Below are 24,215 nucleotides of genomic sequence, written 5' to 3' on the forward strand. Positions count from 1 at the left end.
CAACAATGGCTCTGTTTGCTCGATCATAGCCATCATATCCATTTACTAACAGATGGCTCTGCCGGCTCTGTTGCCCTATCCCTAAGGCTTTGCGGGTAATCCTTTGTTCCGATGTGCATTAGTCTCGTAGTGACTAACCTGATCCATTGGCTGTGACGTTCTGATTCTCTGACAAGATCTTGGTTTAAAAATAATAAAATAAGAAAAAAAATAATCTTAAATTAAGTATATTAAATTATTTAGAATTAAGATATTAGTCTACTTATAGATTCATAAAAATTAATATTAATAAGTAAATAAAAGTTTAATTTAATATAATAATATAATATTAAATCTATTTAATTACTAAATATAAAAAGATTAAACTAAAGAGAAGAAAAGGAAAAAATAATTATCAGCTCTTTTTCTCCTACTTATACTTCCTTCCATTTTAGATACCTGTAAGCTATCTCTATTATATGCCAATGCCTAGTAATCTAGATTTCTGGAAGGTTCCAACAATGTAGAATACTGGCTGGCAAAGGCTATTTACTCTTCTTAATATCACATAAATCCTTTAGCAATCTGCAGTGTGAATCAAAACATAGGGTAATCCCCACAAGGCATATCTAGCCCCACATCTTCCCTGCATGTGATTCGTCCACGGGAGGCGGCCCGCGGGTACTTCCGCAGTAACCGTGTGCCGCCAAGCCAAATCGTACTAGGCCGTCACACTTATTATATAAAAGAAAATTTATAATTTATAAGTTATATATAAGAAAAAAAAGCAAAAGTATATATAATCTAAAAAATAGATATCTTATAAGTAAGAAATTACTAAAGAGGATACTTAAGTACTTATAAATAGGCTAATTAAAGCATTTTAAGCTCCTATTACTACTCTAGTTAAGTCTAAGCTTCTAGTCTTTTAATCACATATACACTATTAATTTCAATATAGTGAGTATAGAATTTTTAGGCATAGAAAGTCTTAATGCTTTAATCATATTATTAATTAATTTTTTATATATAATTATTATTTTAGGTTAAAAATTAAGGTTTAAAATCTATACAAGACGCTTTCTTGAAGCTGAGTGATCCGCTCGGTGGTGTGATCCGCTCGGGTGTGGATTACGTTAACTAATATATCTTGGATGCTTACTTAATAAGCAGCCCGGAAATCCGAGCTCGAGCTTCATTCTTCGTCTTCGCACTTCCCCTCTCACAATCTAAATGCCTATACAGCACGATGGAAGGAAAGACAGGTTGTCCATCTTGTGGAACTCGGTTCAACCACCGTAAGTCCCGAGGCTTTTCTTTCGGGGGATCGCATCTAACCCTTGCAGGGTCATCGCTCATTCGCCATCTGAGGAATAAGTGCAACAAAAATCAACTACCACGGCGTAAGGCGTGCCAGCAATGCGTTGCCGATAAAACAAGGTGCAACTTGAAACGACCCAGTTGCTCACGATGCTATATGCGCGGCATTACCTGCCAGTATACTAGTAGTCGTGGTGCTGAAGAGCCCGACGCTCCTGCGAACGAGAGCAGTGACTTTGGAAGCATTCCGTCTCTAAATGCCCCAAATGCCTTCCAACCACAGTTGATACAGTCCACATTTGACCCTGATCTGTTTGATTCCTTTTTCTCAGATTTAGGATCTTGGTCCTCGGTGCAGCCATTGGACTTGAGTTTACGGTCTCCGCAACTTCTGGACAGCGAAGGACTGGCATCCTTTGATCATCGCTACGGACACATATCTGACTTAGCCCCACCCTCTCAGTCTCAACCTTCATCGGACCCAAGTTCAGTTGCTTTAGCAAACCACAGCATGGAGCTCATATTCCGAGTTCTTCGCACCTGGCCGCGGATGCTGGCTGAAGACTTCCAGCTTCCTCCGATATTTCATTCCACACATTTTGCGCTGCACAAGACTCTGCCACGGCCATTAGCGACTTGCATTACTTTGGCTAAGATGTGGCACGGCCAGTGTGTAGGGGCTGAGGAGATTGTCAGGGACACAATTCTTAGGGAGCTGGATCTCATTGTTGATCAGGTAAGCTTGCATGTGCATAATTGCGAAAACTTGGCTAACAGGAGGCCAAGACCAAGTCCGAAGAACTTAGCGAAACGATGCTGCTGACAGTTATACAAGCGGTAGTAATTTATACTATAATCCTTCTTTCCCCATCGGAAAGCTCACAGAGCCCCGCCACCAATGACGATCTTGTCTTTCGAAAAGTCGAACATCTTGTCTGCCATGTAGTGCGTGGTGGACTTTTCCTCAAAGAGGAGAGAGCACAGACACGGCCATGCTGGGAGGCTTGGATACATGTCACATCCAAACGGCGAGCAGTACTCTCGTTATATCTCCTCCATTGGGCTTACTCAGTGTTTCACAAGGTTCCATGCTTTGACTGCAGAGACCTTGGATTCATGCCTGCACCAGCTCCAAAAATGCTCTGGCAAGCGCATACTGAACAGGAGTGGAATACAAAATATATTCATTGGCTGTCGAGATGGAGCGGGCAGATTTATCTTCAGGCTGAGTTTGGGGATATCCCACCCGGGGCTGCCTTGAATCCTAGAGCAGAGAAGTGGTTAGGAGAAGCAGATGAGTTTGGATTCGTTATGCTCTCAATCGGTAATTCGTCTCCTTTAATTCTTTTTTAACTGTCCGGCATTGTTCTGATCTAACATTTTCTGAAGTCAATGCTACAGACTTTGACCCGCCGTCGCTCAAGGCATTGCCTCAGTGATCATGTGGTGTTGGCTATCTTACTCACGGATTTAAATACAATTCTATACTGGTGATTGACAATACTCACAGTCAATGGCTAACTCATCATCACCGACAGTAACTACCGTAGACATGTTAGTCTGTGGTGGTATTGATATACGCATCCTAGTAGATTGCCTGGATTACCTCCTTGGTAAATCGCGAATATGGCCCAGCTGTACGGGAAGTTTCAGGGATGCAACCACGGCGCTCCGTATGACGTCGTACATGTAGGTGCGTATGCCACGGTTCCACCCTACTTTCTAATACTTGGTTTTTCCGACTAAGCCCGGAATTCCGGGTTCAGACTCGATATTGTTTACCTCACTCGGTTACAGTGAAAAAGTGAGTCGAACACTACTATATAAAGGAAGTAAATTGAATAATATGTCCAGGATATCAAAAAGGTTGATCCAGAACTCCATTGGGCATCACAAGAACTTGCACAAAGTGCACTATGGCGCCCTTAATCATATATGGCGCAACAGGATACACTGGCAAGATGGCTAGTGAGCATGCAAAGAGTCTCGGCCTAGACTTTATAATCGCTGGCAGAACAGAGCAGAAACTTAAAAGCCTAGCGTCTCTACTTGATGTGGGCTATTCCGTGTTCGATGTCGACCAAGGTGGCCTGATTGATTCAGTTTTGAAAGATGCTTCTGTCCTTCTTAATTGCGCTGGTCCTTTCATGCGTACCACCAGAGCCTTCATCGACGCGTGCATACGAAACAAAGTGCACTATCTCGACATTGCAGCAGAGATCCAAAGCTATCAACAAGCGCAGAAGTTCGAAGAACACGCAAAAAACGCGAACGTCATGCTTTTACCTGGATGTGGTGGAAGCGTTGCAATGCTAGGCTGTCTCGCCAGCCATGTTGTAGAACAAGTCAAAAATCCTCTCGAGATCGATATTGCCCTACACGTTGCCGGACCAATGTCACGAGGGTCAGCAATCAGTGCAGCAGAGAACATGACAAGTGAATGCCTCCAGCTCGTTAATGGAACATTGGTTGCACAGGATGCCAGCAACACCGCCGAGTTCGATTTCGATGATGGCCGCGGGCATGTAACGTGCTTCCCAATAACATTACCCGATCTCCTCACCATCCAGAGATCGGCAAATGTATCCAACATCAGGACTTACATACACGCCTCTGGCGACAGCTTTCCAACCGGGAATTTTGATTCGCTGCCTGAGGGTCCAACTGTCGCGCAAAGAGAAGCAGCGCCATATCACGCGGCAGTCACTGTCATTTCTGAAGATGGAGTTGCCCGACGTGCCGCTCTCCACACAATCAACGGGTACACCTTCACATCAGTAGCATCAGTACACGCCGCAAAACGAGTTCTAGATGACGAGGCCAAACCTGGCTTCCAGACACCTGCTGGGCTATTTGGCAAGGATTTTATTCATACTATATCAGAGACAGAGATCAAAGGCCTCTAGCCTAGTTAGCCTATATGTAATCGAAGAATGCCTAGGTAATCTTATATGGCATGCATGGCAATATCCTGAACTATCATCTAGGTGTACGGAGATGTAACTTAGAGGGCTAATCTAATCTGATCCTCGATCTTGGAGATCGGCGGCTAAGCGATTCTCGGTAAGAATCCCCTCTGTGGAGCTAGTCAACATCAATTCAAGTCTCCAGCAACCCGAGGGTTCGCTGCTGTACATGATGTTGTCTTGAGTCTTGGCCTGACTTATAAAAACCGTAGAAATATCTACCCAGATTATATGGAACTCGGTGCTTAGGTTTATACTAGATTAGGAATCTACAACATGAAAGTTGGGTGATCGAAATAAACATCTGCTAGAGTTCCCCCTTTGAGACAAGCGCGGTGTCCGTACCCCCCCGCAGTCCATTTGACCAATCACAGAAAACCAAGAAATCTCTGAGCCAATCAGACCCGGTTACACCCATCAAACCTTTTCAAATCGTCGTCCGACGTTTTGTCCTCCTAAAGCAATTGCTAACGTATGATAAGGCGATACAAGGCGATAGTTGTGTGTGCTCTGATTGATGGGTCGATTGCTGGATGGAACCTACTTTATTCTTATCGCCCCGCAACAACCAAGATCCCATCTGGAAAAGGGGCTCCGACGTAATTGTTTATGTACTAGACAATCGCCTCTTTAATCTCTCCTCGGCGACTGTTGTCTGTCTCTGCAGTCATTATTGACATATGACTCACATGCTCCAAGGATATCAGTTTTGAATCATGTCGACTGATATTAACCCTGAGAAGCATGATGCTGGAGACATTATTAATGCCTCCGGCCACAAGCAAGAGCTGCAACGGAATTTCGGCCTTTTGAGTATTTGTGCCATAGCTGTGACGACGGGAAATACCTGGATTGCGCAAGGTGGTAGTGTGGTGAGTAACCAAACTTCAATTATTTGCATCAGCTACTTATCACGGACCTCATGCAGACTATCAACATAGCCAACGGAGGTCCGGCTGGCATTATATATGAATTGTATGTTCACTAGCCTCCCTGTATAGATGCTGTTCTTTTTAACCTTTCACTTAGCATCGCAGTATCAGTCTGCTATTGGCTAGTAGCTGCTTCAATTGCTGAATTGGCGTCTTCCATGCCCTCGGCAGGCGGAGGTATGTTTCCATGCCTATGGCTCATTCCCATTATATCTCAAAGTTAACATTTGAGCTTGTTTAGTATACCATTGGGCCTCCGTCACCGCGGGAAAATATGGCCGACCTTGTGGATGGTTTGCTGGCTGGTGGAATTCTTTAGCCTGGGTGTTCGGTGCAGCATCGATGTCCTCCATTCTAGGAAATCAAACGGTTTCGATGTACACCCTGTTCCATCCGGATTTCACACCCAAGGCATGGCACGTCTTTGTTAGCATGCTCATTTGCACTTGGATTTGCTGCCTTGTCGTTCTCTTCGCCAACAAACTCCTACCTCAAATAGGTAACCTTGGCATGGCTCTCATTCTGGGTGGTGTATTTGTCACGATAATTGTCTGTGCTGTTATGCCATACGTCAATGGGGTAGGATATGCTTCGAACGACTTTGTATGGCGTAGCTGGACAAGCGACACTGGGTATTCTAGTCAAGGTTTTGTTTTCGTTGCCGGTATGCTTAATGGGGCTTACAGCGTGGGCACGCCTGATTTGACGTCTCATTTGGCCGAAGAAATCCCATAGTAAGTAATTTCTGGTATCATTTCACAGCCATGAATCACTCCAACTGACTCTTTATGTCTTCGCAGTCCTAGTAGAAACATACCAAAGGCTGTTCTAGCCCAAATGGTCATCGGCTTCATCACCGGTTTTCTATATATGATCGCCATGTTTTATTCGATACAGTCGTTGGATGACGTCTTGAATAGTGTCTTTGGCTTTCCTCTGGCGGAGATTTACCGTCAAGCGACAGGAAGTAGAGGCGGGGCTTTGGGCCTCCTCATAGTCGCTTTCCTGCCCACATTGATCACTTGCATTGGGTGCTATATCACTGCCACTCGAGCGGTTTGGACACTTGCTCGGGATAACGCGACGCCATTCTCTGGTTTCGTCGGACACATTAACACAAGACTACATAACCCATTCAATGCCACCTTGGTATGTGGCTGTCTAATCACCATCCTTGCATGCATATATGTAGGCTCGACCACCGCCTTCAATGCCTTTGTCGGATCCTACGTTCAGCTTTCAACTCTCTCGTATTTCACAGCCATCTTCCCTCACGTTCTGTCGCGCCGGTCACTCATCACTCCTGGGTACTTTTACATGAATAACTGGATTGGTTACATGGTCAACATTCTCAGCTGCATTTATATTGTCGCCTTTATCGTCATTTTCTGTTTCCCATATACCATTCCCACCAATGCTCAGTCGATGAATTACGCTAGTCTGATCACAGGCGGACTCACTATCTTCGTGGCTATCTGGTGGTTTATCCATCAGCGCCATTACGTGGGGCCCCAAGCAATTCCCCTGGCTGATCGTATGGTTGCGGAGGATGCAAAGTAGGGCTGGAATGCCTTGTATCTGAAATCTATTTGAAAATTGGCAAATTTTGATCATACTATCAAAATATAGTGCCCTGTGTTGACTCTAATTTTTCTGGAAGATGTATAAATTTGTAGGAGTACAAAAGATAAGACTAAAGATGATAAACGATAAACAATAATGGCTATTTCAGGCACTAACATCACGTGAGTTCGCGGCATCCGCGCGTCGTATCACGCGTTTGCCGGGGCCAGAAAGATATGAAATTCACCACAGCTCTTAACGGTGCATGGTTGCTTGGCCGATCATGCCTTTCAAACCATTTCGGCCTCCGCTTATACGAAAGAATATAACTCCCGATTTCTCCAAAGATTCAAGGAACGATGACTTCGACGTTCATCCCCCAGCCAAACGACCGCGTCTCGAGGGCGGCAGAAGTGACGAGGCGGAAGAAAAGAAAAGGACACAACCAGAGATCTCTGAATCTATACGATCCAACGATGGAGCTGCAGTGAAGAAGTCGACAGCACGCCCTCCATTAGTCCGCGTTTTGAATACACCGAATGAAATTGAGACATGTGTGGTGAATAACGGAGATACCAGCACCGACGTAGAAGCATATTATAATGTTCTTTGGTTGGTTTTATGTTGTGCCTCGTATATTCGACGATATTGACAAATATGATAGGCGTAAATTCACAACCAAAAAGCACAAAACTTGGGACGGAGACGGAATTCTAGTGATCCGAGGAGGATATGGTTATCTACGCGATGTGACCGGCCGGGACATGGGCCGCATTGTGATCAATAAACTTCTCGATTGCGGTGCTAGTTTAACAATAGGAGGGAAGGACGTCGAAATTGAGTCCGCCATTTCGAAAAAAGACTATCTGTCAGGGAAAGAATTTTTGGGTGGTGCACGAAAGCCATCGTCTCCACCTCCCTCTCGGGTCAAAGCAACGGTTTCTACAAGCGTTGCCAAACGCCAAAAGCCTGGTCAAAATTCTATCACCGCGCCCGCATCAGGCGCCTTGCCAGTGAAGACGACTACCGAAACGGGTCAGGTGGAACAGCCAAAATTGTCAGTGAAACACCTTAATTCTGCAGTTGCGCAAAGTAGTGCTGTGGGCACCGCTTTCAAGAATCCAATGAAGGAAAGATCATCTTCAACTCCTCAGCCTGTCAGTAATCCCATTCCTCGTCACGACCCCAATGCTGCAGGAGCTTTGGTTATGAAACGGCCCAAGTCTGTCCCGAAAGGACAGTCAATTGTTGATGTCGTTGTTGATCCCTTTCTGACTAAACACCTTCGCGAACATCAACGAGAGGGCGTGAAGTTTCTGTACGAATGTGTCATGGGCCTCAGAGACTTCAATGGCGAAGGAGCTATTCTGGCTGATGAAATGGGACTTGGTAAAACCCTACAAACAATAACACTGCTATGGACTCTGCTTAAGCAAAATCCAATATACGGAGCGTCTCCTGTGGTGAAGAAAGCTCTAATAGTTTGCCCAGTTACCCTCATCAATAACTGGAGGAAAGAGTTCCGCAAATGGCTTGGCAATGAACGGATTGGCGTTTTCGTTTTCGATGATAAGCGCAAGCGATTGACTGATTTCACAATGGGGAAGGCCTATAATATTATGATCGTCGGCTATGAGAAGCTTCGCACTGTTCAAGAAGGGTTGGCCAAGGGACATGGTATTGACATCGTCATTGCAGATGAAGGACATAGACTTAAAACGGTGCAGAACAAAAGTGGTCAAGCTATTCAATCCTTGAACACAACAAAGAGGATTATTCTTTCAGGAACACCCATACAAAACGACCTCAGCGAGTTCTTTGCAGCAGTTGATCTGATCAACCCTGGAATCCTCGGTACTTACAAAAATTTCATGAAAGAGTTCGAAGGACCTATTGTGCGCAGTCAGCAGCCCGAAGCAACAATGATAGATATTGAGAAAGGTGAAGCAAGAGGGGAAGAACTTCGAGACCTTACCTCCATGTTCATTCTACGCAGAACAGCCGATATTCTCTCGAAATATCTCCCTCCAAAAACAGAATATGTGATACTATGTCAGCCTACCTCCGTCCAAGCTAGTATCTATCGCCATGTCCTTGCATCTCCAATATTCCAGACTGCATTAGGCAATACGGAAGGAGCGTTTAGTCTTCTCACTATCTTAAAGAAGCTTTGCAATAGCCCGTCATTGCTCAATGCAAAAGCGGGTGATGAACCTCAGAATTCTACGATGGCAGCAGTCCTATCGACTCTCCCAACAAACCTCGCTCGACAATTCTCCCCTTCATCGAGCGGAAAGATAAGGGTCCTGGACCAACTTCTCCACAATCTACGAACAACCACATCCGAGAAAATAGTCCTTGTATCGAACTACACATCGACACTCAACCTACTCGGCATACTACTTTCATCTCTTTCCTTGCCCTTTCTCCGTTTAGATGGCTCCACGCAACCCGCAAAAAGACAGTCTCTTGTTGATGAGTTCAACCGTGCCCCGGCGAGCACTTGTTTCGCATTTCTCCTCTCTGCCAAAGCCGGCGGCACAGGCCTCAATCTCACCGGCGCCAGTCGTTTAGTTCTTTTCGACGTAGACTGGAACCCAGCCACTGATCTCCAAGCCATGGCACGTATCCACCGGGATGGGCAGAAACGCCACTGCTACATCTACCGCATCATGCTAAAGGGCGCGTTGGAAGAGAAAATATGGCAACGCCAGGTGACAAAGATCGGCTTGGCAGACAGCGTCATGGAGTCAAAGTCCAGTAACATGGCCCAATTCTCGCGCGAGGAACTCAAAGATCTCTTTCGACTAAATGAGAGTAGGAGCTGCCAGACTCATGAGTTGCTGAATTGTAAATGCGGCGGAAAAGGCACGTCACCACTACCACCACCACCACCTCCTCCTCCTCCTCCCTCTCCTCCTGCCACGGTCGCTCCGATTGTGATATCAACAGACGAGGAGGACAATGATTATGAGGACGAGCAGACGAATGGTTCCAACGGAAATGCAAAAAAGACCGATTCATCAGACGCAGAGTCCATAGATTTCCCCGATGTCCCGACTCTCATGAAAGCATCGCAACTCAACATGGAAGAACAAGAATCCCAAATCCGTCGCGGTGACCACGCTCTCCAAAGATTGAGAAAACGACTTGGCCTAAAAACCGACAAATTTTCATCCTCATCACCAAAGGGGAGAACAAGCGGCAATGAAAGAGCAATGCAAGACGACTATGACGAAAACCAGCCCGCAGACATCAGCGAACATTCCAAGATCCAACGATTCCTCGCTCAATACTCGCACATTGATCCCGCTGCGTTCAGCAGTTCTGTCTCCCCAGAAGAAGGACAAGAACTAGATGATAATATATGCAGTCATATTAGAGACCCGATTCTACAGGCTCTACTTGCTGATGAAGATCATGGGGTAGGGTTTCTGTTTGAGAAGACGGCTTTCCCGCCATAATCTATTTCTAGTGCTACCTAATCTTTATGATAATGATGGTTTATATTCTGTTTATTTGTTGGCGTTTGCTTTATTCGGGTTATGATATTTGGATTAGATGTTTAAATACATACTACGTATATATAGCATGGAGTATATATGCAAAAGAAAGTGTCAAGGGATTGATCTGTCCGCTGAACAGACAAGAGCTATATACATAATCGACATTGGGTTATCGGAAGATAACTCCACTGACAAAATTGGAAGTAAATGCAATACATGATGATAATCGTCAGCAACATAACAGTGGGTGAAAAGCACATCATCCAATACCATAAAGGGAACGTAAGTTCAAAAATAAAACATTTCAAAAATGCAAAAAGATACATATATCCAAACGCATGAAATAGTAGTGAGCCTACCGTAAACTGGACAGAAAAAGGCAACAGGGTATTCTCAGAGTGCAAAGGAAAATAAGTCTAAGTAGGTGGGTAGATCATATGCAAGTTTTCAGAAATGGATAAGGAGGATTAACAGATCAGGCTGTAAATCCCACTAAGATCGTCAAAGTAGACTGTAAAATGGAAAAAGGGAAGGACTATTCAAAGTCTGGAAGGGAGCGCATAGGCAATAAAAAGGAAAGAAAAGATAGAAGGAAAGAAGAGAGGGACAGTTAGTAACGTAATTTCCCAACCAACCCAAATGTATATGCAGCCTCCGCCTCACTCTTCATTTGTATCATATAAATCTTGAAAATTCCGGGAGCGACTCCGCCTGTTTGCTGTATACCACCGCCTGCATGCTCTTCCCATACGGAAACGGCGATACCGGTTCGCGCAATCCGTTCAAAGGAGCTTTCACCAAGGCACACATCTAGTAGGACCTCGCCTGCGGTCTTGCCTTGAATAAGAATACGCTTTTCTTGTGGCATAACTACCCTCTGTGGCGATGCAGCGGGTGTCGGTGTCGAGGCTCCATCGGCTGTAGGCTCATCCTCCGACTCCCCAGCTACTTTTCCTGCGTGTGATACATCGTTGGAAGGATCGTCTTCCGTAGGTAAATCCATACTACCAGCTGTTCCAGGCCGAGATGGTTTCGGTGTGACAGGCATAATTGTCAATCGAGCTGCGCCCATGTCGCGCCACCGTGTCGTGCTCTCCCGGAGATAAAGCCTAATCTTTGCGTTCGACAATCCAATACCATCTGCTCCCTTGATAGCTGTTGCAAGTGCTGTAAGACGGGAGCTACCAACACCGCCTGAATAAACAGTGCTTCCGTCTCGGCTTCCCGTGCGAGAAGTAACGGTGGAGCGGGCAATGTTGAAGAATTTGCTTCCGGTGCCAAATCTCTTCAGAGCGGAGAATGCGCTGCTCATAGTTCCAACACTGCTTTCTGAAGCCATGCCTATAGAAGGCGCTTGCCTTGCTCTGTAACTATTTTTTCTTCGAGGAAATCCGAACCAACTTGTTCCTTGATTAGATCCTGTGGAGTTATATCTGGAAAGAGAGGCAGGCTGATATGGTCCGCGAGCATTTTGTAGAGCGATATATGTTGGGTTATTTATACGAGAATGGTTTATAGACCCGTATAATGCATCGCATTCGTCAGCATTCCGCGAACGGAACATAATATTGTTGCTGGTCTTTATTTTTGATCTTTCCGTAGGAGGCGACCGAATGCTGATATCTATTGCAGTGCCACGTCGAATTGGGACCAAGGGCGTTAGTTCTAGAGCGACAAGGGGACGAACTTTGCGTCTGCCGTCACTTCTTAGATCGCTGTTCTCCCCCGGAGATTGTGAACTAGCTGTCGTCATCTTATAGGCTTCGATGAGACCAGGAGTTATTACCACCTCACATTCGTCAGGAAAGAGGCTATCCCACTTCCCCTTATCTGACCAAAAGAACAAGGACGCGATAGCCTTTGACGCTTTGGAAGGCTGGGAAGGAACGGAACGATAAGGTCCTTGTGATGCAGAGTTAGATGGTGATAACGTATCATCACCTTCAAAAGCCGGAAGGGAAGCGGGTGTTTGCGATTTTCGTGCCTGCTGATATTGCATAGGAGGTAATTCGTCATCCTCATCCTCTAGTTCCTCGTCGGATGTGTCGGAAGTATCTGAGCAAGAATACTCCATATCATAGTGACGAACCGTAGACGAGTCAGATTCAGAAGACGAATCGGAAGCACTTGATGGTTCGTATTCGTGCTTTAATGGTGATGACGATCTTCGCTTCTGTCTATTGGCGGGTGCGCTTAGCACTGGAGAATTCTTGAGCTGCGCTTGACTGGGAGATCGATGAGGAGGAGGTGCTGGTGCTTCATCCTCTTCATCAGAGAGGCCTTTTTGTGAAGAAGGCGAAGGGGACTGAATATCTGGCCAGATTTCGTCCTCGTCAGAGCTTGTGTCAGCAGATAGAGCACTGTTGGTGCTGCTGCCGCCCTTTCGTAATTTCGGAATAGTCGGCATTTTCATAGATGGCACAGACGATAACCGTTGGTCTTTCTCGTCGTCGTCCTTCTCTTCCATCGATTGATCTCGGCTGCTGCGGCGACTCGTAGCTTTAGGACTCGTTTCAACATTTTTCCCAGCATAAAATCGTGCAGCTGCTTTTGGGGTTGACTTAGGTGAATCAACTTCTTGGTCGGGCCCAGGTGAAGGTCTTGGGGATGTTTCTATTGGGGTCATTTGGTCCGCGTGACGAGATCGTCTTTTGGCCTTGGCTCTTTTCAAACCAGGAGATGCTTTCCCGTCAATCGTTTTGTGTTTCTCGTTAAATTCCTTGGCAGATGGCAGTGATGCACGAGCGTCAGGCGATATGGGTGTTCGAGGGCTATCAACTAATGCGTAGTCTGATTCTGTAGTAATTGCGGAAGTCAAAGAGTTGCTTGAAGTTGCTTCAGAGGCAGAGCTTAACATGCTAGGTCCAGAACTGTCCACAGTCGAGCTCTTTCCTGCACGACTAATAACGCTCGCTTGTTCACCAATTGGCACGTCAATCTGACTTGGGCTAGGTAAACGCAACTTCGGTGTGGTTAAAGATGAAGATGTTTCCCCTGTAGTTTCATTGGAAGCTTTGCGCCTCCGGCTCCTTGTACGGTCGACAAACTTTTTGATTCGGGGTATGGGTGGAGGTACTGGTTCTAAGCCTAGCAGCTTAACCCACTCGAAGCCAGATTCCTCATCGTCAATAGTTAAAGATAGCAATTCTTGCCATTCACCATCCTCCGTGGCAGATTTACCCCGAACCATCACGACGATTTCACCTTTGCGTTCGCCACTTCGAGCAGAGACACAATTCGTTTCGATTGGTGGGAAAAGAAGCCAACGATCAGTATCGTCGATTTCACAGATGAGAAGATCACCTCCCGGTCCAGTATCAGGAGCGTTGTCTCTGAGCAATAATTCTGCATGGCAATCAATCATTTGGCCACTTGAATGCATTAATGATAGGTTGAAAAAGTCACGAGCAAGGACCCGTCGTGTTTTATCAACGACCACATCGGTCAAAACAGCTAAAGTCTCGGTATCTCGAGCTCTGGTGCTATCAATATACGCAGCAGATTCGTCCTCAAGTCGAGCGCGTTCTTCGTGAGAGCGTTGTCGTGCTCGTTCAACAAGCTCCTGATACGCTTCGGCAATTTGTTGGGCTTTCGGTGAATGTTCCACAAAATCGATCCCCTTAAATGTTTTGAACAGGTACTTGAGGCGTACAAGAGGCCTTTTCAATAGATATGCAACATCCACTTTCTCGCCATCGCTATCAATGATATCGCCATTTTCGTCTCTGTCCAACCCCTGATCCAAACTTTGGGTTTCAAGTTTAGCCGATTCGTCCTCGTCAAGAGGAGCAAGATTCACTACCACGTCTTGGAAGCCCATGCGCCAAGCTTTGAGATAGTCACGGTACACCTTTTGAGCACCCTGTGCCCATCCGAGCAGTGGCTCCGGGTCTTCCAAAGGAATACGTTTATGTAGCGTTTTGAGACGCTCCAAAGCAACGCCCATGTCGACAATAGGCCTAGTAAAGTTGATATCATCTTTGGGATCTGCAGAGGGTCGAAACAGGCCCGCTGCGATAGCGGAGTCTGAGCGAGAAAGAACACAGCTCAAAAGAACGGGAATTACGCCGCCAACCAAAGTTCGCAATTCACGCATGTACTTCGTTTCATCCGAGGAGAGCTCTTTCATTAAGTCTGCCATCGTTGCTGTCTCCAAGCGCGTCCGAATACTCCTGATGCTGCGAGAAGAGCGAACACTACGTCTGCCCGATTTCGGATTGGACAAGATGGACATCAAATCCGAATGCTTCGTTAACCGCCGTTGAAGCCCGCTTCCGAAGTTGGGAAGTGATTCTGGATCAAAGTGATCCCGTTTCTCGTCGTCTAGTTCTCGTTCAGCAGATTCTGTGATCTCTGACTTGGACAAATTCGTTTCACTGCCGATAACCGATCTGTCGTTCACATCGCTACTCAATGTCTCCTCAGAAGCAACAGTAGACAGTTGATGCATCCCCGTGCTTGGGAAAGGCCTCCTCAGCCTCAAAGGTAGAATCTTCTCTTGGGCCGACAATTCGGACATATCATCAAGCGCAACATGATCATCTTGCTTCGTCCCATCTCTCATTCGTGATGACTTAGTTGGGGTCGATGACAGATCTTCATTAGACTGTTTTGAAATTACCGACGATGACTCTGATTTGCTTTTTCTTCGAATGGAGGTGGTACGCTCCTTGTGTCTTAAAGCTGGGGATTCACGGGCCTTGTTTGCTTTTCCACCGGCCACGCCCGGTCCACTGGAGCGGCGCTGGTAGTCCTTACGGCCACTCTTCCCATCTGCTGATTGATCATTGGTCGCTGAAGAAATGTCGCTCGATTCCTCGAGGATCCTAGATTCTGAACTTCGGGACAAGGCCCTGGCTGTCCTGGACCTAGTCTTTAGTGGTGCTGGTATCTCTACCGGTGTATCGTCATTCCCATCTACAAATGGGTCCGGCTGAGCAGAGAGCCAGGCTGCAATCTTGTCGCCTCGGCTTGCAACTGGCGGTGCACGTGGAGGAGCTGGTTTGGCAAACATCTTTCTAGACTCATCTATGACTTGGTTCAAGAGTCCACTTTTGGGCTTGCGAGTCTCTTGTGGGATAGATGGCCCCCGCCGCCTCCTTCGTGACAACTCAGAGAAGTCCGCCTCACTTGCAGCCCATTCATCGTTGTCTTTGGGGGGCGGAGTAGTTCGTCGCATTCCTTCGAGTATGGATTGGCCAGATTCTTCATCGTTGAAAGATGACTCGGACATCTCAGGGCCTTGCGAGAGTCCCTTTTCAGGATAGTGACCATCATCCTTGTATATATATTTGGTGGTTTTGGTAGCCCGTGGTTTCTTCTGAACAGCCAAGGCGCTTGCTCTGGTGCCTTCGACGCCAAATTTTGACGACTTTCCAACTTCAAGCACATGGTCCTTCCGATATGGGCTTTTATCTGTCAAAGAAACAGAAGATGAGCTGAGGGTTTCGTTTGTCTTGTAGACCGTAATACGATTGGGCGGTGGTCCTCTGGCTGGCTTGGAAGCTGTGGGCGGGCTGCGCTGTTTCCGCCAGTGTTGATCGCTCACTACTCGTTTCCTCGGAGTACTTTGACTTCTTTTCCTAATTCCACCACTAGCCACACCTGAAACATTACTGTCCGCATTCTTTACCCGTGTCGTGACTCTGCGACGGTCTACCGCTTTGCCAGGTTTGTCCGGTTTATCGGGCCGAGTTTGCGAAGGAAGGTTGTCGGAGCCATCAAGGTCGGCCAGGGCGTCCTTGACTGTGGCAACTCCTCCTCCCTTTTGTTGCCATATTCGGACCTTTTCGCGAACTGAATTCGAGTCGTAGGCGCCTAGGGGCTTTCCGATGTCGAGAGGCTTTAGCTTGGTCGGTGACGACCTGGCGCTATCGCGGCCAGGACCAGTAGTTCCTCGCGGGGTAGCAGGGGAGGGCATTGGAATCTGTCAAGAGTGCAACACAGGCGAGGTTATCAGCAACATTCCCGGAAAACAAGGTTATCAGACAACGCGCTCTACAACCACACACCCGAGGAATGCGGCGATAGACGAGAGGCGGCGGTGTGTGTTTGTTATGAAATGGCGGTAGATGCCGTGACTTACTGGCGGCGATAATCACAACTGGCGACCGGTGCCACACATGTCGCTTACGAGTCCATGGAAGAGAAGAAGACAAGACAAGACGGTGAGGTTGGGTATTATTATTGTTGTCTGCTCGGCGATGGGCAGCCGCGGGCCAAGCAGCTGCCTCACCTGCCTCAGGACCAAGTCTGGCCCCAGGGTCTGGCTGCCCCGGTAACCGTGCACTATTTACTTCATAACTCTGCATAAAACCCGTGATATCATCGCCCGTCTTCGCTAACTTAGTCACTAGTTGAACCATCAACCATATGGCCACTTTATATATATCGCTATGTTTACGACCAACACTCTTCGCGGCGCGAGGCTGTCTAATGGATCCGATCATGTATTATCGTGTTTTCTTCTCTGCTTGCTCGAGACTCCCCATGGCGCGAGAAATCAGGCGCACACTGTTGTAAAGGAGATCTACAGGCAGTGGTAATCAGAAAATGGCCGTTTTCTTGCAGATGGCAGCACTTACAGCCAGGCACAACAATCCAAACAAAGTTCAGCAAGAAATAATACACCCAAAAGTAGAGTGCCTCTGGCCGGCTGTGTGAAACGCCGTTGACGTAGCAGTCAAAGAGGCTAGTAGCGTAGTATAATGCGTCGCCGTATAGATGTGCCATGCACACGATGACTCGGAGAGGGTGCTTCAGTGGGTGATTGGCAGTGGTTAAATAAGCAACAACGAGACACAGGGGGCCCCAGAGTACCTGGCACCGAGACTCGTTAGTGTAGTAACCTGGATGCATATGCCGAGACGAAGCTCACCACCGTAATGGTCTCAATGCTAACAACGAAGGAGTCGGAAGCCAGGTATCGTGAATCGGATTTTGCGTACTCCTTCCAGAGCTGCCCAAGGACATCTTGCGCCGGACCCATACGATCATGATGCGTAACGAAGTAGCCTTCAAAGACGCAGTGAAGAATCCCAGCTACAGTGATGCATTAGTCCGATCCTATTGCTAGCAATCATAAGGCAGGCATTATTCCATACACAGGGCAAACCACAGAATGCTCAGCCGGTCCCCATAGGTCATTGACGGACGCCTGTGTATCGCCAGCCCCAACAGTACGCATAATGAACCGGCCAGCGAAAAGGAGAAAACTGCCACCACGTTCAGGAAGGAGCTTTCATTGGGCTGGTAGTTTCTGATTTCCAGTCCCTTGGGGTAATAAGGATGGGCTTCCATTGGCAAATGATCCATGCGTTTGAACAGGGAAGTTTATACAACCCAAGTCAGAAAACGTACCGAAAGGGTCAAGGGGCCAAGGCCAATAATGTACACTAGTCCCTAACCAGTTCAGCCACATATCAAAGTGATTGACGCTTATCAGAAGTAGTTAAGCTTATTTTCTTTCTATTGGCAATATTCAAAAAAAATTCTAAACTGTTTGGGCGCCTATTATGGCGACACGCGCTAACGAAAACTTAACGGACAGTACGCATACGCTACGTCGGAAGCGACTCAAGCGAGCACACTTTCTCTTTTTCGACGTATTCACAGTTAAAATAGGCGTGAATACCTTCGTCCCATATAACTGTCTCCGTACACTCATCTCCCCATGGTGGCGATGCGATTTCGTCCATTTCTTCTATTATCCTGTGGACTTTAGCATTTGCTACGGCGGTCGTGCGCTGTGGACGGGTTTCCGATTTGATGACGGCCAAATAGCGCTTCAGTTTTTGAACTGTTTGGTAAAGAGAGAGGCCTCTTTCCAATCTCGCGTAATCGAAATTCGTCTGCTCAATTGGTGGCTTGTAGCTCAGAACACGATGCCGCTGATCTATTTTGTTCACCTCAGTTCTGATGGACTCAAGTGAGGAGCTGATTTCTTCCTCTCTTTGCTTCATTTGGCGGTCTCCACCCTTCGCCATGCGTTTCTCTTTGAATGCGTATGATGTTGAGGTTGTCGATAATCTCATCTCTGATATCTACGATCAGTAGACATCGCAGATATACCCAACCAATTACCCAGAGGCCCCTACTTGCTATCCTCCTTGCAGGAAAGAAATTTGCCAATAGGTGATGACGATGACTTTGGTGATGAGGAGCAAGAGTACAAAGTGGGTTTTGTGAATGCCGATGGCTGTCTCGTTCCAACGCGAACTTATTTGGGAAAGAGTTGGGGGAGGAAGTACATTGTACACGATGCCATTCCCTGCTCACTTCAGATTCTAAGCTAAACACCTTAACAGGGCGGGCTTCAAGGAGCCTTTCTTTGCGCAGATGAAATGGGGCTGGGCAAGACCATAACAGGCAGCTAGCTTCCAAGGAGCTAGGCATGAGTGAAAGTAGGAAGCTAGCTGCTAAGGAATGGATATAAGCCTAGCAGAGGGACTGCTGCCTAGCCATTATGATGTAGTGCAGACCCGGTGCCTGCGGTTGCCGATTAGGTTGGCGTGCAGGCCTCCTCATGAGGCCTCCTCCCTAGGATGAGAGCAAACATACATCTTTCTGCTTCACATGATTCCCCAATACTTGTCTCCTAGCACGCGTCATATTTCGTCTCAATACTCTCTTTTAAGCGCATTCAGTTGTTTATCATTTCCAAATCTTCGATCTCTTCTCGTTGGAGCGGCATTTTTGTTTCCTAGAGTCACTGGAAATAATTAGGTAGCCATAGACCTGGGGATGAATACTGCTCTTCTTCTCGATCTTCTACTCTGATCTCAAACTTTTCTTTAAGAGAAGAAAAAAACCACATATCAACCATGACTACTACCACTCCCGGATCAGTCCCGGGGTTCGTTGGCCGCACCACTGGAACAACGCAAGATCTAGAGGGCCTTTCATTCCCGGTGGCCTGCCCACCAGATATCGGTCCCAAAACGCGCTTAGTCGCAGTCTGCGGATGCACCGACGAAGAAGGTCAGGCTTCGCCGGAGAAGGATGGATGGTTTTTAAGCGATTTCTATCTTTTCCACCACCTGTTTTCTCGCACTGAGGGCCCAACACCAGCCCAGATTTGGATGACCTGCGAAGAGCCCGAAGACCTAGTGCATAAATACACAGAATATGCACACAGGGACCCAAAAGAGGAGCGAAAAGTCGTGCTAGATAAGAGCATGTTACCCAAGATCCAACAATCTGGGTCTTTACGCGTTGTCTCACGGCGTGACCTTCTAGAACGCTTTTTAAGTACTTTAAGAGAGCAATCACGCGAAGCTCAGAACAATAACGAGCACCTTTTAGTAATGATTCTTGGCCACGGAGATGATGAAACTTTTGGGGTAGCTCTTGGGGGAAACGAGCCGAATCTCAGGATGGAAGATGTCAAGCGTGCGCTACAGCCCAACACGCCAACTGCTCTTTTCATGACTTCTTGTTTCTCGGGTAGCTGGCTTGTCCAGCCAGATACAAACATATCCAGGCACATGAATGTCAGTGGGATGACAGGCGCGGGACCAGAAGCTCAGAGTACCTCTTGGCCACTTAGTGCCAGTCTAAGACGAGCACGTGGAAGCAGGATTACAAGTGCGATTCTGAGATCCACCATCGCCATTGAAGAGTCTCAAGAAACAGAAGCAACCTCACAGATTCGCCAAGACCCCACCTATTGGGCATTCTCAAACTCCATTTATGATACCTATCGGAGGCTGGACTCTTTCGCCGAAGAAACACAGATTCATTTCTCCGCCCAAGACGATCAGTGGGAGCTCCACTTCAAACGCCGCAGTGGAATGACGTTGTCACAATTGAAGACACGCTGGGAGTCACTACGCTCCATACCGCAAGGGGATTATGAAGCTCCACTTTCAAGTGGATCTGGCACAGGCACGATGCGTTTCGGAACGATAAGAAAGCGCAGCAAATTGAAATATCTCGCTCGATTATATCTCTCTGCAAACCCTGGTTTAGACAACGAGGCCAACAATATCGCACTCCACAGCGGATTAGGGGGCTATCTTAGAGGCAAGAGCAATTCCAGCGACAAGGAAGTTGAGAGAATGTTAGAAGAGGTGATATGCCGACTTGATTCTCTGAAGCAGGCCGAGGACCTTGTCGCAGTAATGGTTCGACATGTTTTCATTTAATGCGCATCGGAAGAAGAGAACCGGTGAGGAGAATAAGCTTTATTCTCTTATCTGGCGCCTAATAATCGATAAACGTATCGTGGATAAGCCCATCCGGGGTCGGTTTTGGTCCAAACCATGCCAATATATCGCTGCTTGCTTTCTAGAATCTGGCCTAAATTGGGAACAGATTCAGGAGAGAGTCAACAAGGCGGTGGATTTTAAAAACGAAGAATCGCGCAATCTCACGGCACTGTTTGGTAGCCAAACAACGCGTGATGCAGAGGTTGCCCGTCACCGCGATATTGTCCTCGATAAATTCAGGGCTCTGAAGGTCAAGGCGTCGGGAGTCTTCCGTGGCTAGTGGCTAGGGCGGAGAAGGCATTATGACATGATGATCCAGTTCAAGTTGCTGGCTTTCGGATTATGCGAACTGGCTACAAACAGATGGATATCTTTTAAGAAGAATGGTATAGAGCGTGGCTACAAAGGATGAATCGTGAGTATTCTCAAGATGTAGGTCTATGTTCGTAACAACTCCATTGGTGTTTCGCTGGTTAGGTACTCAATATACCTAAAATCTGTTAGAACAGAATAATAAAAGATATTTTAGAGCATATTACAAGCAAGCTGTAGCAGGTCAATCGAGTCTGCTACCACTACTACTACCACCACTACTCCGTACAGAAGAGGACGCAACATCCTCGCTTGTATACTTTTTTTGGTTGATCTTGACGGTGTGATGTGCCTTTCGCTATGGATCATGGAGCCAGGATATACTCATAGATGCACCAGAGCCTCACTAGTTTTGCCCGATGTAGTTTGGTATACCTGCGATTCCGCTCTAAAAAACATGAATCTGAATTGTACACATCCGTGGAAGAGTTCCAAGGTTATTGAGAATATTTTCCGACTTCTCTACACTGGATGACAGATAACAAAGGCCAAGCCACCTAGCAACGATATCTCATGCCGCGAGTCCTATTTTGCTGAATCTGGTGAAGGGTGGCAATAAAGATCAGGATACAGTACATACTCTAACATCACCAGATTGATTCTTAACCGCTCGTAGGAATCCGGAGTCATTGATCGGGGTGTTAGTCTAAAGTAGTGACTCAATTCCAAGCTCCTATTGAGATTATCACAGCCACTATCTGTAGAATGCAGCCAAAATAAAGAGTCACCATGGTGCAACGTTGAACGAGGTTGGCCAGCATACGTAGGCAAAGAGAAATTTGGTTAAGGCAAGTGGACCGGAACGGTGGCTCGGCGTCCCCAAGGTGACCCGCAATGCTCCGTCCTCGCAAGACCTCATCCCAAACTGTCAGCCCATGAGCATCTCATGGAGCCCAGGCCATGGCTTTGAAATCCAGTCGCAGGGCGTCTCTGAGGCTTGACTTGTCTCAGACGTCTCCCTTGGACTCCCCCCCGGGCATTGCAGCGCTGTTCTTGATCCGTTTCGACATTAAGAAAGGGTGCGTTGCAACACTCCAGTGCGCTGCTGCCACTACAGGAAACTAAGACTTGAGGATTAGCTATGTGATTTCATGGCAAAAGTCGGTACCGGGTGGTATGTCAGCCTTGATCTGTTTTGTCCCCAGCTTTTTAACATTTACTGTGTCTAGTTGACCTCGAAGGCGCCGTCGAATACAAGTCACTACCGTCAGGGCTACACAATGTTTCCGAAGATCTCATGTACGTGGAGTAGATAAATATATACCGGAAAGATAAGAGTTTGGAACATAATCTAATTGTGTGTCAAAAGCTACTTCGTTCACGATGAGTATGCCGGCATTTGCGCTTTTATCAATCGGCCCGCCGCAGAGACCGAGCGCAATGCTCTGATGTTAGCTGTTGGTGTCCTGGTTCCTTTAAGCCTTGGAAGACTAGGAAAGAATTGGAGGCACGCAGTGGGCCTCAAGAATCTTGCAAAGTAGGTTACGAAGCCTCCCGCTCAGCTCATGACATCCCGCTGATCAGTTCAATCGCCCTCAGGCAATGCGCCGACAATTTAACGGACAGCCAAGCCCTCGCAGAATATTGGGAGAAACATCACGTCCGCGATAATGAAATGAGGCCCGAAGACTCTCCGCCAGATTCACCAGCAGTCCTTCGCGGTAATCCGAAACCCGATAATTCGCCATGGAGAGGTTCCATTGCCGACGCTGCAGGGTTAGAAGCTGCCAGGCCGGTTTTGGCACCTTATCACCCTGCGTTGTCTCTTCCGGAGTTTGTGGAGAGCTTTGGGCCTCTTATATTCCCTCTGTATAGATCCTCTCTATTACGGAGACGGATTTTGGTCGTGACGGAAGCTCCAGTCCAAACAGCTTGTGATTACGGTATGTCTTCCTTATTCGATTCGCATATTCTCTCACCTGCCATCAGGAAGCTGACTATGAATAAGTGTACGGACTCGCACTACTGTCCTCCTTACCTCAAATGCTGTCCCCTTTCTTTGACCAGGAGGGAGCGCCTTCTCTCCGTCCGCGACCACTTTTCAATGTTGGAATTCACGACATTCCATTTCTCTCAAGCAACAGCGATGCGTCTTCGAGCTGGATTGCCTGCACCACAGATAATGTCCTCACATCAAAAACGGACTTATTTGACATCCTAGTCACACTACCGCCAACAGCAACCAACCCCACCCAGAAGCTACACAAGATCTTCCCAAAAATCTCCATCGTCAATAGACTTGATCGGCAAAACACGCAAGGAGGGAAACTTACGCCCTTAAAAGCCACGCAGCGGGATGCTCGTCGCTTCGTCATACTCCGCGATGGACTCCGTCGACTACCCAGTGCCGAATCGCAAAATGTCCAGGAGACAGACAACGACATAGACGCCGCATCCACTTTCTCGTCATCTTCCATCATTGAGCCACTGTCCTGGCCGCGGCTCGCCTACACATCTTTCCTCTGGTGGGCTTCTGCAGGCGAAAAGCGCTCTGGTCTATCCGAGGAGGAAGAAGAACAGGACGAACAAGACACTAGCCTCTTATCAAGCAGTCATCATCATCGTCATCAAGGACAACTCTCCCACCCTGGTCTTCAGTCTCATGAAAGTGATCAACCGCGAGAAATCGCCCTTATAGCCTACTTCCGACGATTAACCACCCTTATATTCACCACCCTCGCTGATGCCATTGCCCGACAGGACGCCGTGGAAGAGACCGATGAGTTCTCTCCCGCGGAAGAATATCACGATGATCCCGACGAACAAATTGAAACACCAACCATTGGCGGTGCAGCTTTCTCAGATGAACGTGACGACGACCCACTACTACGTTCTTCAACCGGCCGAGATGACGACGAAGACGACGCCAACATGGATGATAGGCAGCACGAACCGGCACCGGTATCGATCACATCCTCCGACATCTTGGAGATGGGACTCGACATCTGGAGCGCCACCGATAGAGTCTTCTTGGAAGAATTGCTACAGGTGTGGTGGGGCCGTAAAGCGAATGTGGACGGTACACGGATTAGATGTTGCGGTATACCGATAATATGAATGTTGAAGAAGCTTGGCTTCTTCTTCTCTTTCTCATAAGAGAGAGGTGCAGGTGTGTATCTGCATTATTTCATTGGAGTGATGCTTCCGCAGATTTCCCTGTATATTCAAGACCTAAGTATCTAATGAAAGCAAACAACGAAATTTGTAGAAATCTTGAGTTATCCCTGAAGCATGTACATACAAACAAACATATTCCGTTTCCCTTCAACGCCTTCAAATAAGTACCTAGGTAGGTAACGAATGCAAAGTATCATGTAGATATATGTACAAATAAGTGAAAAGAAGAGGTAAATGAACTCGTAAAAAGCC

General features: G+C 47.1%; 7 protein-coding genes across 7 annotated transcripts, besides 4 other annotated features; 6 read left to right on the forward strand and 1 right to left on the reverse strand.

Annotated features, from left to right (window-relative positions):
- Positions 1 to 4: 4 nt before the first annotated feature.
- Positions 5 to 81: a repeat region (Identified by RepeatMasker using a combination of RepBase library and repeat library created with RepeatScout).
- Positions 82 to 289: a repeat region (Identified by RepeatMasker using a combination of RepBase library and repeat library created with RepeatScout).
- Positions 175 to 721: a repeat region (Identified by RepeatMasker using a combination of RepBase library and repeat library created with RepeatScout).
- Positions 714 to 1,118: a repeat region (Identified by RepeatMasker using a combination of RepBase library and repeat library created with RepeatScout).
- Positions 1,119 to 1,212: 94 nt separating this feature from the next.
- Positions 1,213 to 2,738, forward strand: UA08_08586 (hypothetical protein; the record flags this gene model as incomplete). Its single annotated transcript, XM_020263687.1, has 4 exons — positions 1,213 to 1,277; positions 1,441 to 2,035; positions 2,077 to 2,623; positions 2,689 to 2,738. 4 exons carry the CDS (start codon positions 1,213 to 1,215, stop codon positions 2,736 to 2,738), a joined length of 1,257 nt encoding a protein of 418 aa, XP_020116082.1.
- A 477-nt stretch (positions 2,739 to 3,215) lies between these two features.
- UA08_08587 (hypothetical protein) lies at positions 3,216 to 4,205 on the forward strand (the record flags this gene model as incomplete). The annotated part of the gene is made up of 1 exon (XM_020263712.1): positions 3,216 to 4,205. One exon carries the CDS (start codon positions 3,216 to 3,218, stop codon positions 4,203 to 4,205), a length of 990 nt encoding a protein of 329 aa, XP_020116081.1.
- Positions 4,206 to 4,981: 776 nt separating this feature from the next.
- Positions 4,982 to 6,757, forward strand: UA08_08588 (hypothetical protein; the record flags this gene model as incomplete). Its single annotated transcript, XM_020263723.1, has 5 exons — positions 4,982 to 5,137; positions 5,194 to 5,240; positions 5,295 to 5,374; positions 5,439 to 5,931; positions 5,998 to 6,757. The coding sequence occupies 5 exons, from the start codon at positions 4,982 to 4,984 to the stop codon at positions 6,755 to 6,757; spliced, it is 1,536 nt and encodes a 511-aa protein (XP_020116080.1).
- Positions 6,758 to 7,043: 286 nt separating this feature from the next.
- UA08_08589 (hypothetical protein) lies at positions 7,044 to 10,224 on the forward strand (the record flags this gene model as incomplete). The annotated part of the gene is made up of 2 exons (XM_020263734.1): positions 7,044 to 7,372; positions 7,425 to 10,224. 2 exons carry the CDS (start codon positions 7,044 to 7,046, stop codon positions 10,222 to 10,224), a joined length of 3,129 nt encoding a protein of 1,042 aa, XP_020116192.1.
- A 652-nt stretch (positions 10,225 to 10,876) lies between these two features.
- On the reverse strand, positions 10,877 to 18,299 carry UA08_08590 (hypothetical protein; the record flags this gene model as incomplete). Its single annotated transcript, XM_020263745.1, has 5 exons — positions 10,877 to 16,192; positions 16,278 to 16,618; positions 16,851 to 17,085; positions 17,144 to 17,307; positions 17,900 to 18,299. The coding sequence occupies 5 exons, from the start codon at positions 18,297 to 18,299 to the stop codon at positions 10,877 to 10,879; spliced, it is 6,456 nt and encodes a 2,151-aa protein (XP_020116054.1).
- A 789-nt stretch (positions 18,300 to 19,088) lies between these two features.
- Positions 19,089 to 20,754, forward strand: UA08_08591 (hypothetical protein; the record flags this gene model as incomplete). The annotated part of the gene is made up of 2 exons (XM_020263756.1): positions 19,089 to 20,390; positions 20,581 to 20,754. The coding sequence occupies 2 exons, from the start codon at positions 19,089 to 19,091 to the stop codon at positions 20,752 to 20,754; spliced, it is 1,476 nt and encodes a 491-aa protein (XP_020116193.1).
- A 992-nt stretch (positions 20,755 to 21,746) lies between these two features.
- Positions 21,747 to 23,903, forward strand: UA08_08592 (hypothetical protein; the record flags this gene model as incomplete). Its single annotated transcript, XM_020263767.1, has 6 exons — positions 21,747 to 21,865; positions 21,926 to 21,960; positions 22,016 to 22,085; positions 22,156 to 22,323; positions 22,371 to 22,729; positions 22,795 to 23,903. 6 exons carry the CDS (start codon positions 21,747 to 21,749, stop codon positions 23,901 to 23,903), a joined length of 1,860 nt encoding a protein of 619 aa, XP_020116194.1.
- Between the last annotated feature and the right edge of the window lie 312 nt (positions 23,904 to 24,215).

The sequence above is a fragment of the Talaromyces atroroseus genome (genome assembly GCF_001907595.1).
Source record: "Talaromyces atroroseus strain IBT 11181 chromosome Unknown scaffold_15, whole genome shotgun sequence".
Classification (NCBI taxonomy): Eukaryota; Fungi; Ascomycota; class Eurotiomycetes; order Eurotiales; family Trichocomaceae; genus Talaromyces; species Talaromyces atroroseus.